Here is a 15321-nt window from a genome sequence, read left to right on the forward strand (position 1 = left end):
ATTTTTAAGTACTTTTATAAGCAAAGAGTCTCTTTTGTCCTCAAATAATTAACATCAATGATGGAATGCTATATGCCAACACTTGCAAATTATGGCCATTAACCCCACTTTAGTCCTTAAGAGGAAATTCTACATCTAAGAGAAAGAACAAGGCATAGTAGACAAAATGACTGATAAACAGCTTAAAGTCTTTGCTTTGTTCCTAAACTCATTAGGAAGGACTTGGAAATTTTATGTATTGCCATGTATCGTTTTTCCTAATTATAAAATCAGAAGTAGTGATGAATGAGGAAAATAACATTATCATTTTATCAGATGGTATTGTGACTCAGCAAAAGTGATCATGCTACTGTAACAAAGTTATGTTGATTATCTGCCACCAAGGAGTTGCTTTCGTCCCCAAATATAATGGGCCTTTTTCTGAATTTATGATTTGGGCTGGCATTAAGCCATCTAATGCTTACATAATAACTTCATTTTATCTTTATCTTTTTTAAAGTAATACTTTGAAGTAAATAAAATGTGAAAAAAAATCCAGGAGCAGTTTAGCGTAAGCTTATTTTTAGGGCATAAAAATGTAAGTGCTTTCACTCCATCCAGCACCCTGCAAGGTTTCTGTAGAAGCAAATGCAAATTACAAACCCTTAACCCTCCTCAGTCAAAACACAACTCTTGTCTTCTGAATTCACTCAAATTGACCTTCCAAGCTGTCCTTCCATGTCAGGTTCCATCTTCCCCAGGTTGCTTTTTTTGCACCTAGATTCTTGCACAGCTGAGTGTTTAGAGGGACTCAAAAACAGGCTTTCTTTAGAATTTACCATCTTTCATAAAGTAAAGAGACATATGGAAAAAAGAGATGATGGCTTTTAACACTTAAATAGCAAATTATATATTTATTTAAAAGTTTATCTTACTTTGTATAACCAGTGAACATTTTTCATGTGTTTAATTTCATTTGATCCTCACCATTACCTTACAAAAAGATTGTACAAATGTTACTTTCCTCATTTAATCAGTCAAAATCAAGAGCTAGGCTCTCAGCTACATCTTACGGTCCCAAATTCTGGGATCCTTCCATTATAAGCTGCTTGATGTAAATACCCCTTCTAAGGAATTCACTTCGGTGTTTTTATTAGATGGCTTTTAGACCCTGGAGTACCTCTAGCTAAAGAATCTAATTTAGGCTTTCTAATTTATTTAATCATCACCACATGATTCTGATTTAATGAGGTTGCAATATCATGTCAAATGATCTATTAAAAAATCGATCATACATTGCCAGAGTATTTTTTATTTAGACTCAGCTTGATCATCGCATAAGTAAACTAAAATTGAATCAGTGTCTACCGTATATTCGTGTCGTTGATATTTAACTGCAGTATCCGTTGAATATATTTGCTAACATGTATTTAGTTTTTGCTTTTTGTCATAGTGCTCTAATTCTTTTTTTATTTGTTATAATAGCTAAATATTATCTTCCTGGTGATCACATTGTGCAAAATGGTGAAGCACTCAAACACTTTGAAACCGGATTCTAGCAGGTTGGAAAACATTAAGTAAGTATTTTGTGTTTTAATTTTAGTGCTTGACAAACTAAGTGGAAGATACTCTCCACAGGGAATACGTGAATACCTTCTATCAACTGTAGAAATTATTCAGCAGGAAGTGTTACTGATAAAGGCTGAGTCTCACTGTCACCATGTCACAGACATTGGTCAAAAATTAGATAATTTCTGTCTTGATCTAGAGCCAAGAGATTGCTTCAGTGGCTTTGTGGAAATTCCATATCACTGTAGCAGTTTCATTTGAATTTAAAATGCAGTTCAAAGTGATGTTCCTGTTTGCATGGCTGATATGATTATGTTAAGTTTGTTTTGTTAAATGACTTTTTGATTTAAGGATTGTGAGCAGTTTCTACCTCTAATCCTGTTTCCCTAAGTGAATTTACTCTATTACTATCGTTAACTCAGAGATTATCTGTTGTTTTCATGATAATTAAATAAATGTTTACTTTATTTCAATGTTGAAAAAACTGCAGTAGCCTATCAATGGAAAAATGCTATCGAATTAACAAAAAATTGATAGCTGTTGATTCGTGAAGTCATCTTATATAAAAAGGCATTTTCAGCGTTGTTCTTAAACATGAGTTAATTTAAAATTTGAGGAGGTATTGTTCGAGTTGGCTATAATGGGATGTGGAAAATATATTTAATGTTAAAAATGGCAGATCTATAGTAAGGGTAATTTTTTTTTAAACTTAGATGTTTTAGATAGGTTAGTGCCAGCTTCATTGCATGTTGCATGGTAAGAGAGAGAGCTAATCTTTAGCATCTCTCTCTTTTCTTCCTTTTCCTCTTTCTGTCTTCTCATCTACACCAGTAATTACCGTGTTTGTGATGGCTACTATAATACGGACTTACCTGGGTAAGGTAGACCTTACATTAACAAATTTATGGCATGATTTATATTTTTTACAAATCCGTCAGTATCATGAATTGCCCTTAATTTCTATAATTATTTTGGAATATCTAATTTGCTACAGTATTTAAACTATAATATGCCTTTATTTTTTAACTGCTTGCCTCTGCATTTTGACTTTCTTAATTTTGACTAATTTTATAAAGTATATAAATGCTTTCTTATTACTTTCTATTTTAATTCTGTCTAATAATTTTGTTTCTCTTTTCTGCTTATAATGCTTTCTAGCTATGAAGATAATAAGCCATTTATCAAGTAAGATCATTAGTTAGACATGGAATGCACTGACTTTAAATCCTCCTCATTCCGTCCTATTTTCTACAGTTCTTTTCTCCTTAAGCTATTCATGATGAAATCTCTCCAAAATTATTTTATTTTGAAGTTGTTCTCATGTTTTTGTCCCATTTCAGCTAGGCTTCTTCATGCTTTAGCCATAAACCTTAGGTTCACCTAAGATGAGTTTCTTAGAATCTGAAGTTGAGGTGTTAAGTGATTATCTGCCATTTAACCTTTCTGTATGTGTCACATTATTCAGTGTCATGAGTGCACCACAGGAATAAAATACAGGAGTAAACTAATTAAGGACTCCTTAATGTCTCTCACCAAAACGCACATAAAAGACAATAAAGTCACGGGGGATGTTTTACACCTTGTATTTTAATATAGTTTTCATACCTTGTTTATTCTGAGTAAGAAAAGGTCATACCTGCTGTTGCTGTTTCCACTGGAGACGTCAGTACTAAATGCTATTGTTCTTTCTTTAATCAATGAAAGGTTAAAGCCAAAATGCTGTTGAATTTGAATGTGAACATAGAGAAAGTCTACTGCTACTCCTGACACGTTAATATTTAAGTGTGATGTGTGTGGTTCTCCCATTGAGCCCGTTAATAAAATTCACCTTGTTTTTTCAGGTCTTGGGTGCTTGGCGCTTTCGCTCTTCTGTGTCTTCTTGGCCTAACCTGGTCATTTGGGTTGCTTTTTATTAATGAGGAGACTATTGTGATGGCGTATCTCTTCACCATCTTTAATGCTTTCCAGGGAGTGTTCATTTTCATCTTCCACTGTGCTCTCCAAAAGAAAGTAAGTGGAAACACTTAGGGGCTCTGCTTGCTTGTTCTTTGATTTGAAAATAATACAGATAGTAGAGAAGATTGTGAGTTACAGCTGGCATATTATTGATAGCATCATGTTTTAATAATAAGTTAATTGTAATTCATGTCAGGAAATTCAGGTTTTACATATAAAAGATGTCCATACCACCCATCTTTTGAATCTCAATTTGGGAATGTTGTAAACTAGATACTTATGTTAAGATTTCTCCTTTGGAGGCTACCAAGATGCTTTGTGCAAAGGGTATGCAAGATAAAGAAGATATTAAATAATATTGCTCTTTGCTCAATAAAAGCAATGCAGTGGTTCAAAATGAAATTGAATATTAGGATAAATGACCTAAATTTTAAAAGCACAAGATATGCCCAGAAAGTTAATATTAATGTTGCCTTTTGAATAATTTTGGAAAGATCTTAAAACCCAGTCATTTAATATCTCCCATCTAATTATTTTGTCCTTACTTAATGTTAAGTGGAGTCAGCAAAGATGATTCAGAAATTAAGCTGAACATTTTTAATCTAGTGCGAAAAGATATAAACCTAAGAGAATAGCTTAGCTGCCATTTAAGTTTAAAATGTCCATGCCTTTCCCTAGGTATTATCCTTTCCCTGTCTGCATGTCTAATGTGGTCTTTTTATTCTGTCATTACTAGCTGGTCACTAAATTGAACAGAGAAATAGAATTGCGAAAGTGAAAACTATTATGTTTTCAGTCCTGACAAGATGATAGTGTTGTTACTTCCATCAGTTTTGAATAAGCTATAATTTTGAGATAATGACAGTGGAATGTGCAATACTGACAGATAATGTATATTCACAGCAATATAGACATTAGGCAAAACCAATACCGGAAGACATTTGGATATGATACCATTTTGATTGCCATTGTCTTGGTTATATAGCATTTCAGAGCAGTTAATAGCCATTAAATGCGCAGAAATGTTTTGTGAGGTATGATGCATTATTTGATAACACTGAACTTTATTTAACTTTCTAAACATTATACAAGTATAACCTTAAAATTACTTTGTTTTTATTTTTTACATAAATGAGTATTTTGTATACATGCATATAATCATTTCTGTACAGGTATATATAACCTTGTAATTTGGTTTTTTTTTTTTACATAGATGAGCATTTTATATACATGCAGATGATCACATATTCATAATTTCTGACAAAGCATTAACTTAGCAGAAAAAAGATGAGGTCATCATTTCCTCATAGAGTTTGTATGTTAACTGAATGGAGATTTTGCTGTATTTTTTAGTTAACAATTACATTTTCGAGTCCTTGTGTTGTGCTGCTTTTGAACAAATTCTCCTTCGTCTTGGATGTGTCCTGTTGGGTGCTGCCAGGATGAATTGTTAAGAATATGATACAAGATGATTTAGTTAAAATCATGGTTCTCACTGCTTGAGTGAGCATATTTAGGCAAAGAAAATGCTTTGAAAGTTCAGCCCCATTGTTATTTGTTCTGATAGGTGTAATTAAATAAAGCTAAGAGGATGAAAATGCAAGGGCACTTAGATTTAAAAGGTCATCTAGTGACTTTAATTCCCTAATTTCCCGAGGAATAAGCAACAGAGTTACGGTCTCTGCAAGCAGATGTCGAGCACAGAACTGTGAGAGGTTGGGGAAAAGCCTTGGAGGGTTTTTTGTGACCTATTAAAAAATTTTTTTTTTCTTATGCAACTTTTCCTTCTTCTGTCTTCTAATTTCAAAGTGTGGCTCTCAGTCACCACAAAGCATTGGCATGTTTATACACCAGCAGAGCCACATGGAATCCAGCACTGTCCCCACCCTCCTCCCAGTTCCTGACCCCCCTCTCTGGGTGGGGCTGCGTTATTTAACAGTTGTTTGGGCTTCACATTTTTAAAGTTTAAACTTTCTTTTCAGCCTAACAACTTTTCTATCTATTCATATATCCAAGCTTCAGGGGAAAAGGGAAATTACATGAGTAACTCATTAATGTGAATGGAAATTGCATAAATAGTTCCCTTGTGTGCTAATGAAGTGAACAGGCGTCTTACACTCTCCCCACTAAATGGTAGAGCTAGACACATCAGAAAATGAAGAAAACATTCCATCCTAATTAATGGCATGTGTATCAAAGGACTTTTTTTCTTTATTCTTGTGCCAAAGTAGCCTCGTCATTATAAAGAGGTTACCCGCAAAGCTATGCAATCCCGTAAAAGACGTTTACATGCTGACCTACCTAAGAGGACACGAAGCGTATAAAACTTAAATGGCTGAATTACGAGTGGTTAAATGTAATTAAACAAGAAAAATACTAGATTTCGTATCCCATTTTCTTAGCATGAAGTAGAAAATTGGGGTTACTGAGGATATAGCTAGAATAAGGCTTTTAAAATATTACCATTAGATTAGGTAATAATATTTGCATAATAATAGCAACAGGACATAAAGCATTTCTATATATTATATACATTTTAAGATCCTACTAGCCAGTCTAGTGATCAGAGTTGTTTTTCTGACTACCATTTCAGCTTTTTTTTGGTGTGTGTGTGTATATATATATATATTATATATAATATATATATATATTATTGAAGTATAGTCAGTTTACAATGTTGTGTCACTTTGTGATGCACAGCACAGTGCTTCAGTCACACATGAACATACATATATTCGTTTTCATACTATTTTCCACCGTAAGTTAGTAGAAGGTATTGAATATAGCTCCCTGTGCTGTACAGCATGAACTTGTTACCTATTTTATACACATTAGTTCAGCAGTTTCAGTTGAACTCAATTTTGCAATCTCCACGGAAAAGTGTCAGTGGAACTTCTTCGGTGTCTCCACTGCTCATTTAATTGGAGCAGAAGCGGGTATGTTTATATTAATCCCTCGGCTTCGTGGTTGTTCAACGCAGGTACGGAAAGAATATGGCAAGTGCTTCCGACACTCGTACTGCTGCGGCGGCCTCCCAACCGAGAGCCCGCATAGCTCCGTGAAGGCATCCACCACCAGAACCAGCGCGCGGTACTCCTCTGGCACCCAGGTAACCAGGAATCTGACAGCATCTTTAATTAACCTTCTTTATGGGAAGCCTTCTGAGACATGTGCTGCTCAGATGCACTAATTGTCTCCTCATTATAATGATCTAGGTAGCAGACGCTTGCCTGCTTAGTGTTTTGGTTTTAATTTCTTCTTAAGTATTTCTTCAAGGTGTTTCTTTAGGTGTCAAGTCCTTTTGTGAGAGGTGCACTTCTTTAAGAAGCATGTCGTAATCATTTGGTGTCCTAAGCTCACGTAGCGCAGGGCGCAGTGGGCATTCGGTAAACATCTGTTGGATGATCCATCATCTCCACTTTTAAAAAAGACAATAAATGAAAACTTCTTTAAAGATTGGAAGATTAGAGTCTCCTTAGTAGAGAAGCAGCAGAGCAGTGTAGACTTACTTGGTTTTAGGCCAGAATCAACACATTTTTTTAAAAGGTCAAGAGATAATCCTACACAGAATATTTAGGGTAAATCTTTTGTGTCGTTAATGTAAGGTAAGCGTGGGAAAACTAACATAACGTCTGTCTTGCTATTTTATGTTAATAGAGTCGTATAAGAAGGATGTGGAATGACACTGTGAGAAAACAATCTGAATCTTCTTTTATCTCAGGTGACATCAATAGCACTTCAACACTTAATCAAGGTCAGTTACTAGGAAAATTCGACTTTACAATATAAATTTTGTTCCTTTTGCCAATTTGCAATAATTCCAGAGAAGATGCTGAATTTTTCTCTCAAATGGGTTTATATCACAAACTCTTAAACCTGTTGAGTCATCTTTTGTCCTTTGTTAAAGTACATATAAATTCTTTTTATTCCATAATGTAATGCAAAAAGTATGATTTTTAAATTTCACATTAACAGAGTAAGGCTGGGAAAAGTAATTACTGAGAACATACTTTACCACAAATTAAAATGTTTTCCAAGTGAGTACAAATTTATCCTTTCCAAATGAGACATTTTATGAAAGTTTTCTCCTTAAAACATTAATATAATTAGAATAACTACTATTCACATTAAACAGTGCCAGTTTTGGAGTGAAAGTTCTTATTAGCAAAATTCTTCTATTTTACATTTCTTTCAAAAGTAAATGTCAAAAACATTTATAGTAACTCTTCATAAGCAAATAATTAAAATACATGAGAATTTACAAAGTAACTTGTTATATTTGAATTATTTTTTAATGTACATATAATTACAGCCTTAAACTTATCACATGATCAGTGTAATTTATACTTAAAATAAGATGCCAAATAAAATAATTTAGCAAGAAAAGGGCACAAGTGCATGTGTACACATGTATTCCTGAGTACAAGCTTAGTAAATTTCAGTTTGGTGTGAAAAAATATCGAATATTATTACATATATTCTTGGAAAGGTAATTTATCCAGGTAATTTCAGTTTTGACGTACTGAGTTGTAATTAATATAACATGTTATATTTTATCACAATGAAATATAAAAGACATTTTTCATTGTTGACATTGTTCTAATGAGATTCGAGATTCTGGTTTACAATTGAAAAAAAAGAGTATTTATGGCATTGAAACCAACTTGAATTTTAAAATATTTTTAGTCAAATTACATTAGCTATGCAAAGCATATGTTTGATAAGTATTGAAAGGTTTGTAATTTGTCAATTAGAATAAGTGAAATGTGTGTTTATTCCATTGCTCTGTTGTTTTACCTAATTCTGTTAAGATGACTATCAAAAAGGAAATGAATTATTCATTGACTCATTTTTGAAACCTGGCAAATAAGATTACAGAAGGAAAATTCTTGATACATAGAATCTGTGAATGGGCTGATAATCCATTCCCCACAGTCTCTCTTCTCCCCCAGCATGTGTGCTCGTGCGTTTACTAAGCGAAGCTTGGTGCCATGTGTCATACTTTCTACCTGTTTGTGAAAGTTGTTTTTCCTCCTGCTTGTATCAAAGTTGTTATTAACACAGATGTTCTCGTGAGGGATCATCCCACACCTGTAAATTCTGAAACTTTGAGACTCCCTCTTCTGGGCCTCAGCGGTTAGATGTTTAATATGAAGCAGTAACGTCTTGAAACATGATGTTGCTCTCTGTGCATTTAATTGCCATTTTTGTTTAACAGGGATTCTGTATAAATTAGTAAATGTCATCCTCAGCAGGTGTTTACTTGGGGGACGTAGAAGGCACCTGTGAATTACTGAAATTTAACTTCCCTCTCCCCTTTCTCCTTCAAATTAGTAGTTCAAATACAGTCAGAAAATTCCAGCAGATTTTTTCCACTGCCAACTTACTCACTACCCTTGATGAATACAAAAAGTACTTTGCTGCTACTGTAACAGTAAAATAATAGAACTGATGTATTTTTTTCTGTTTCTTTGCTTTAGGAATGACTGGCAATTACCTACTAACAAACCCTCTTCTTCGACCCCACGGCACTAACAACCCCTATAACACATTGCTCGCTGAAACAGTTGTATGTAATGCCCCTTCAGCTCCTGTATTTAACTCACCAGGTGTGCTTATACTTACGAATAAAACTGCCTTTCTTTGCTGCTAAACAGAGCTCTGATCTTTGCCCTTTTTCTAGAATTCTCAAGTTGCCATGTATTTATTATTACATCCTTAGTTTCTCAGTTAAAAAGGATTATGATATTGCCCATGCCAGGCTTCTAAAACTGCACTATATTATAGTAGAACTTCAGTCATGATAGTATTTACCAATAATTATCCATGTTTTTGACACAGGTGGCATAAATCTTAATATATTATTACAGGACTGACATCACATGGTCCGAGAGCCCATCTTCAAGATTTATATCATTTAGAGGTATCCTATCTATGTAATATACTGTTCAGTTGATTCTAAAGCTTGCTGACGGATTTCCTTCTGGCATGCATTAGCTTTAATGAAGATAATTTGGATGCCTAGGTATAGAAAACTACATCCAGCGTCATCAATGTCATCAAACTATAGTATAGTGCAGCTTTATGGTAGTTTTTCTTTTTTCTTAAAAATCTGAGAATAAAGTTAATATTAGTTTATACCTGGAGATTTTTATTGGGGGAGGGGGAGAGATGGTCACTAACCCATCCTGTATTTTACTGTATTTTCTAATAGCCTTTTTTTTTTTAAAAAAAAAAAGCATATATGTTTAATATTAACAGAATTTTCAAGATTTTGGTGAAAGTTATTGCATAATTACTGTTAGCATATAATCTTAATTTGTGATTGATATTTGCCTGCTAAATTAAACACAGAACTTTGTTTCCTTTTTTTTTTTGTCCTTGAAATTCCTTTTTAACGTAACTGCAGCTTCTCTTTTCATTCTCTTGTTTTTCTTACTTTCCTTATGCTTTCCTCTAGCAACCTACAGAGAGACAAGTATGGGAGTAAAACTTAACTTTGCCTATCAAATGTAAATTTTTTCAGCATGATTTTTAACCGGCACAATTAAAACATAACTAGCAGTCATGAAGTAGACTCAGCGGGCAAGTGGTTCACAATTTGCAACTCACATGTTACCAAATTCAAACAGTACATCTATCTGTACTGCCTTTTGTCAGTAATAGAGGTCTGTAGCAAATGCTGTCCATACTTAAGTACATGCAATGCTGAAATAATTTGCTCTTTGAAGCCTGAGGTACTGTCAACCAGAATGCTTAATAATTGACTTATCATTTCTGCATTCCCACAGTAATCTTGCTACAGGCTGTGGAAAGTCTTCAGTGAATTACCTGAACTTGGGCAGAAAAAGTTGCCTCTTCAAAACCAGCCAAAGATGTGCTTAAATCTGCAGTATATCATAGAAAACACCTTTTGGGTTATCCAGTATATATCTTTAAATTTATTAAGCAGTGGTAAAAAGAAAGACAAATGACAAGATGGAACCTCTACAGAGGAAACAAATGCTGGCAGCTGATCCCTGTGTCACTTACAATTTAAAACAGCAGATGTTTTCTAGTAGCAGATCTTTATAAAGATTGTGGCACACATGAATTCATAAAGCTAGCAAATCGTGTCAACCAAGCTAAACGAAGCCTTGTAAATAATTATCATAGCTTCATTCTGTTACACGTGGAGCATGATGCAAATTGAGTTGTCAGTTTTTCAAATGTAGAAGTTGGATCAGAATTTTTTACATGACATGAGTCAGTAAGTCTGATCCCCTCTGTTTTCTCCTCATAACAATTTATTGAGCAATTGCTAATCTGCTAATGACAATTTATTGAGCAATTATTAGATACTTATTGGTCATGAAATTGAGTTTTCTAGGATAATCTGCAGCTTTAAGAGTGGAGTGAGCACTAAAAAGAGAAATTTCCTATTTTTTCAAGAGTTAATTTTTTTTCTAAACTCCTCCAAGCCTTGCATACAATGCAGCAGCCTCACAGTGGTCAGTTTCATTTCAATAACATCATTTCATTCTTTTTTTTTCCAGACCTATCTGTAGACAAGTGATTTATTTTTCTCTAGGATTTTGAGAATGAATAACCTAACTTTCCATGGTACAGACCATTTAATTTTCTCTAAAACTTTTTTTTTCATCTGCCTGAGAAGCACTGTGATGTCTTAGTTTACATGTTTATGTGTCTGTAGAAAAAAATACAACTCTGATTCAAAGAGAGCATGTTACCATATTTTTTTTCCTCCTAAACCTCTTTTCATATCTTTAGCAGACGTATCCAATCCTTCATTCCTTTAGAGATAAAAATATATTAGCTGAGGCTGACACCCTTTTCCCATTCCACAGTTAATATTTATTCTTGGTTTAATTTCTGTGACCCATACTTAAGAAATCTCCTAACATTTCTGCGTTTAACCTCCATGCCCATGGTGTCTGTGGGCCAGTCTCGTACAGCAGACTCTGCTGGTTCATTCGGTGCTGTCACTGTGACTGATGCAGACTGCAGGGCTGCAGGCAGACTTTGACCATTAGGAGCCTGGGGCCATTGCTGTTAGACTATTATCAGTACCAAAACAAAAAAGTTCAAAATAATAAGAAATATTCAATGAAAAAGTAAAAGGCTGCTATTGCTGGTAATCTAATTTGTTGAACCCTTGCTCTGACTAAGTTGCTGAGAAGCTTAAAATTCTTCATCATGTTACAATAAATCATTTTACTTTCTTTTATATATCAGCTACTCTTAGGCCAGATAGCCTGAGCAGACAGACATGATGTGAGTTGTCCAAAGTGAGTCATTCCACCTGCTGTCTATCGTGTTGTTGGATGGTGCTTGTGGGCCCCTGGTCCCGTCAGTGTGAGAGATGGCTGTCTTTGTTTAACATGAATTCTCTGTGTCTGTCCATTATTTTTCATTCTTTTTTTACTTCATCTCCAGAAAAAGGAAATGTTAGAATGTTGTTTAAAGAGTTGCTTGCCAGTTACGTGGGTTTATGTTGTACATTTGCCTTCGGTTTTTGTATGTGACTTATTCCTTTTTAATTTAGTGTTGTTTAGGACAAATTCTGTTAATTTTATTTTTACAAACCATAGTCTTGTACTTTAAAATGTAACGTCACGAATGAATTGCTTTGCATTAACTATGCAAGGGCATGGAGTGAAGTCTTCTTTGTAAGAGTGTCAGAGATTTGACCAAAAATCCATGAATCACTGCTGTCTCCCCGAAATTGATAAAGCAACATTCTGTATGCCATCTTCCCTCCCTAGAAAACAGTATTATTCTTTCACACTTGTTCCTGTTATCTGAGGGGTTGCAATTGTTGACAGACAGTTGGGAATGCAGGAAAGCCTGGCACTTTTCAAGTGTTAGCTTTCAAATGCAACTTTGTCCTGAACGACATTAAAACGTTTTGTACGAAAGAAGTGAAGCTCCTCCAGGAGGGAACAGAGGCAGTAACGGAGGCCCTCCCTTTCTGTTTCAGGACATTCACTGAACAATGCCAGGGATACAAGTGCCATGGATACTCTACCGCTAAATGGTAACTTTAACAACAGCTACTCACTGCGCAAGGGGGACTATAATGACAGCGTGCAGGTCGTGGACTGTGGACTAAGTCTGAATGATACGGCTTTTGAGAAGATGATCATTTCAGAATTAGTGCACAACAACCTGCGGGGCGGCAGCAAGGCTCACAACCTGGAGCTCACACTACCCGTCAAACCTGTGATTGGAGGGAGCAGCAGCGAAGACGACGCTATTGTGGCCGACGCCTCGTCTTTGATGCACGGCGACCACCCCGGGCTGGAGCCCCATCACAAGGAGCTCGAGGCCCCGCTCATCCCTCAGCGGACTCACTCCCTCCTGTACCAACCCCAGAAGAAAGCCAAGCCCGAGGGGACTGACAGCTACGTCTCCCAGCTGACGGCCGAGGCCGAGGACCACCTCCAGTCCCCCAACAGAGACTCTCTCTACACGAGCATGCCCAACCTCAGAGACTCCCCCTATCAGGAGAGCAGCCCCGACATGGAAGAAGAGCTGTCTCCGTCTAGGAGGAGTGAGAACGAGGACATTTACTACAAGAGCATGCCGAACCTGGGAGCCGGCCATCGGCTCCAGATGTGCTACCAGATCAGCAGGGGCAACAGCGATGGCTACATCATCCCCATCAACAAAGAAGGGTGCGTCCCGGAGGGAGACGTGAGGGAAGGACAGATGCAGCTGGTGACAAGCCTTTAGCCGTGCAGCCGAGGAACTCCCAGGGCCCCGCGCAAGCGCTGCCGGAGAAGGACCCGCCGGCCCGCCGCAGCTCCCCGCAGACTCTGCTCGAAGAGGTGGCCCTGTTGACCTGTGGTTCTCCAGTGTAAGAAAGATGACTGAACCTTGCCGTTCTGTGAATTTTTATAAAACAGACAAAAACTTTGTATATACACAGAGTATACTAAAATGAATTATTTGTTACAAAGAAAAGACATGCCAACCAGGTATTTTAAGATTCTGCTGCTGTTTAGAGAAATTGTGAGACAAGCAAAACAGAAACTATCCAGCCATGTTACCGCAGCAGTTTGTGAACTAAATCTGTAAATATGGCTGCACCATTTTTGTAGGCCTGCATTGTATTATATACAACACGTAGGCTTTAAAATCCTGTGGGACAAATTTACTGTACCTTACTGTTCCTGACGAGACTTGGAAAAGCAGGAGAGAGATTCTGCATCAGTTTGCAGTTTACTGCAAACCTTTTACATTAAGGCAAAGATTGAAAACATGTTTAACCACTAGCAATCAAGCCACAGGCCTTATTTCATATGTTTCCTCAACTGTACAATGAACTATTCTCATGAAAAATGGCTAAAGAAATTATATTTTGTTCTATTGCTAGGGTAAAATAAATACATTTGTGTCCAACTGAAATATAATTGTCATTAAAATAATTTTAAAGAGTTTGAAGAAAATATTGTGAAAAGCTCTTGGTTGCACATATGTTATGAAATGTTTTTTTCTTACACTTTGTCATGGTAAGTTCTACCCATTTTCACTTATTTCCCACTGTATACAGTGTTCTGCTTTGACAAGTTAGTCCTTATTCTTACATTTAAATTTCTTATTGCCAAAAGAACGTGTTTTATGGGGAAAAAAGTCTGAAGCCAGTTATGCCATGCCTTGCACAAGTGTGGTGAGATCTAGAAAAGGTTGCGTGTCACCCCCCTGTTTGTTCTTGAACAGGGGCAGAGAGGGCACTGGGCACTTCTCACAAACTTTCTAGTGAACAAAAGGTGCCTATTCTTTTTTTAAAAATAAAGTAAAACATAAATATTACTCTTCCATATTCCTTCTGCCTATATTTAGTAATTAATTTATTTTATGATAAAGTTCTAATGAAATGTAAATTGTTTCAGCAAAATTCTGCTTTTCTTTTCATCCCTTTGTGTAAACCTGTTAATAATGAGCCCATCACTAATATCCAGTGTAAAGTTTAACACGGTTTGACAGTAAATAAATGTGAATTTTTTCAAGTAGTTAACACGTGCACGTTTCTGTATGATACACAGTTGGCTTTAACACACGGGTCCTTTGCCACATACACCCCCTCCCCCGCCAGGTGCATTTAGGTCCCTTCACGGTCTAACCCACAGATATGTGAACGACTATAGTTCAGTTGCCTGATGGTTCTGTATGCTGAAAGGAATGTAATATATTTGTATTCTAATTACCCATTACCCTTGTGCAAAATCAGGCAGATAAGTTTCAACACGGAAGATACATGGAACATATTTATGTTGGTTGCATTGTACCAGACCGAAACAAATAAAATGGAAAAAGAAGACAGGTTGGAAATTCTCCTGTCAAATTTGCACCTCATAAAAAAAAAAAAAGGAGGGGTTTTCAACAATATTGAGAAGAAACTCCTAAAACATACTTTTACAGTTTGAGAATTATTAAGTATCCCTACAGGCAGCTGCGAATGACAATGTTTGTTATCATGGAAAGGTTCAAAAATCATATAATTGAATCTCAGCAAGTAGATTTTTCCGTCTCCATCATCAGCATTTATACCAAATTCTTCTAAAGTTTATTGGTTCTCTCAAGCGCTTCCACCAAGTTAGAAATCACGTTATTTCCTGTGGACACACTTAGTCATGCCTGTTAATTTAAAAGGAGCAGTAAGAAAAGCATTTTTAAGTGTGTGTGTGTGTGTATAGAGATACAGATACAGTAAGGTAGACACAATGTAATAAAACATCAGTTACTGGGTGACAACAGAGGAACCTCTTCACATCCAGTTAATACCTAACAAGTTGGAGATTGACTGGAAGAAAT

At 35.9% G+C, this 15321-nt stretch overlaps 1 protein-coding gene across 7 annotated transcripts in view; it reads left to right on the forward strand.

The window, feature by feature from the left end:
- ADGRL2 (adhesion G protein-coupled receptor L2) overlaps positions 1-14519 on the forward strand; it is a 252564-nt gene extending 238045 nt beyond the window's left edge. For 4 of the 7 annotated variants that reach the window (XM_032494668.1, XM_032494667.1, XM_014555257.2 and 1 more), the window contains 6 exons: positions 1465-1556; positions 3390-3558; positions 6485-6613; positions 7162-7258; positions 8985-9113; positions 12485-14519. In XM_032494668.1, the coding sequence (XP_032350559.1) occupies positions 1465-1556; positions 3390-3558; positions 6485-6613; positions 7162-7258; positions 8985-9113; positions 12485-13239 (1371 nt within the window). In that variant the 3' untranslated portion in view covers positions 13240-14519. Of the gene's footprint in view, positions 1-1464; positions 1557-3389; positions 3559-6484; positions 6614-7161; positions 7259-8984; positions 9114-9345; positions 9428-12484 lie in introns of all 7 variants that reach the window. The other 3 variants (XM_032494670.1, XM_032494671.1, XM_032494669.1) reach the window with 3 other exon arrangements.
- Positions 14520-15321: the final 802 nt, after the last annotated feature.

Source organism: Camelus ferus, chromosome 13 (assembly GCF_009834535.1).
Source record: "Camelus ferus isolate YT-003-E chromosome 13, BCGSAC_Cfer_1.0, whole genome shotgun sequence".
Lineage (NCBI taxonomy): Eukaryota > Metazoa > Chordata > Mammalia > Artiodactyla > Camelidae > Camelus > Camelus ferus.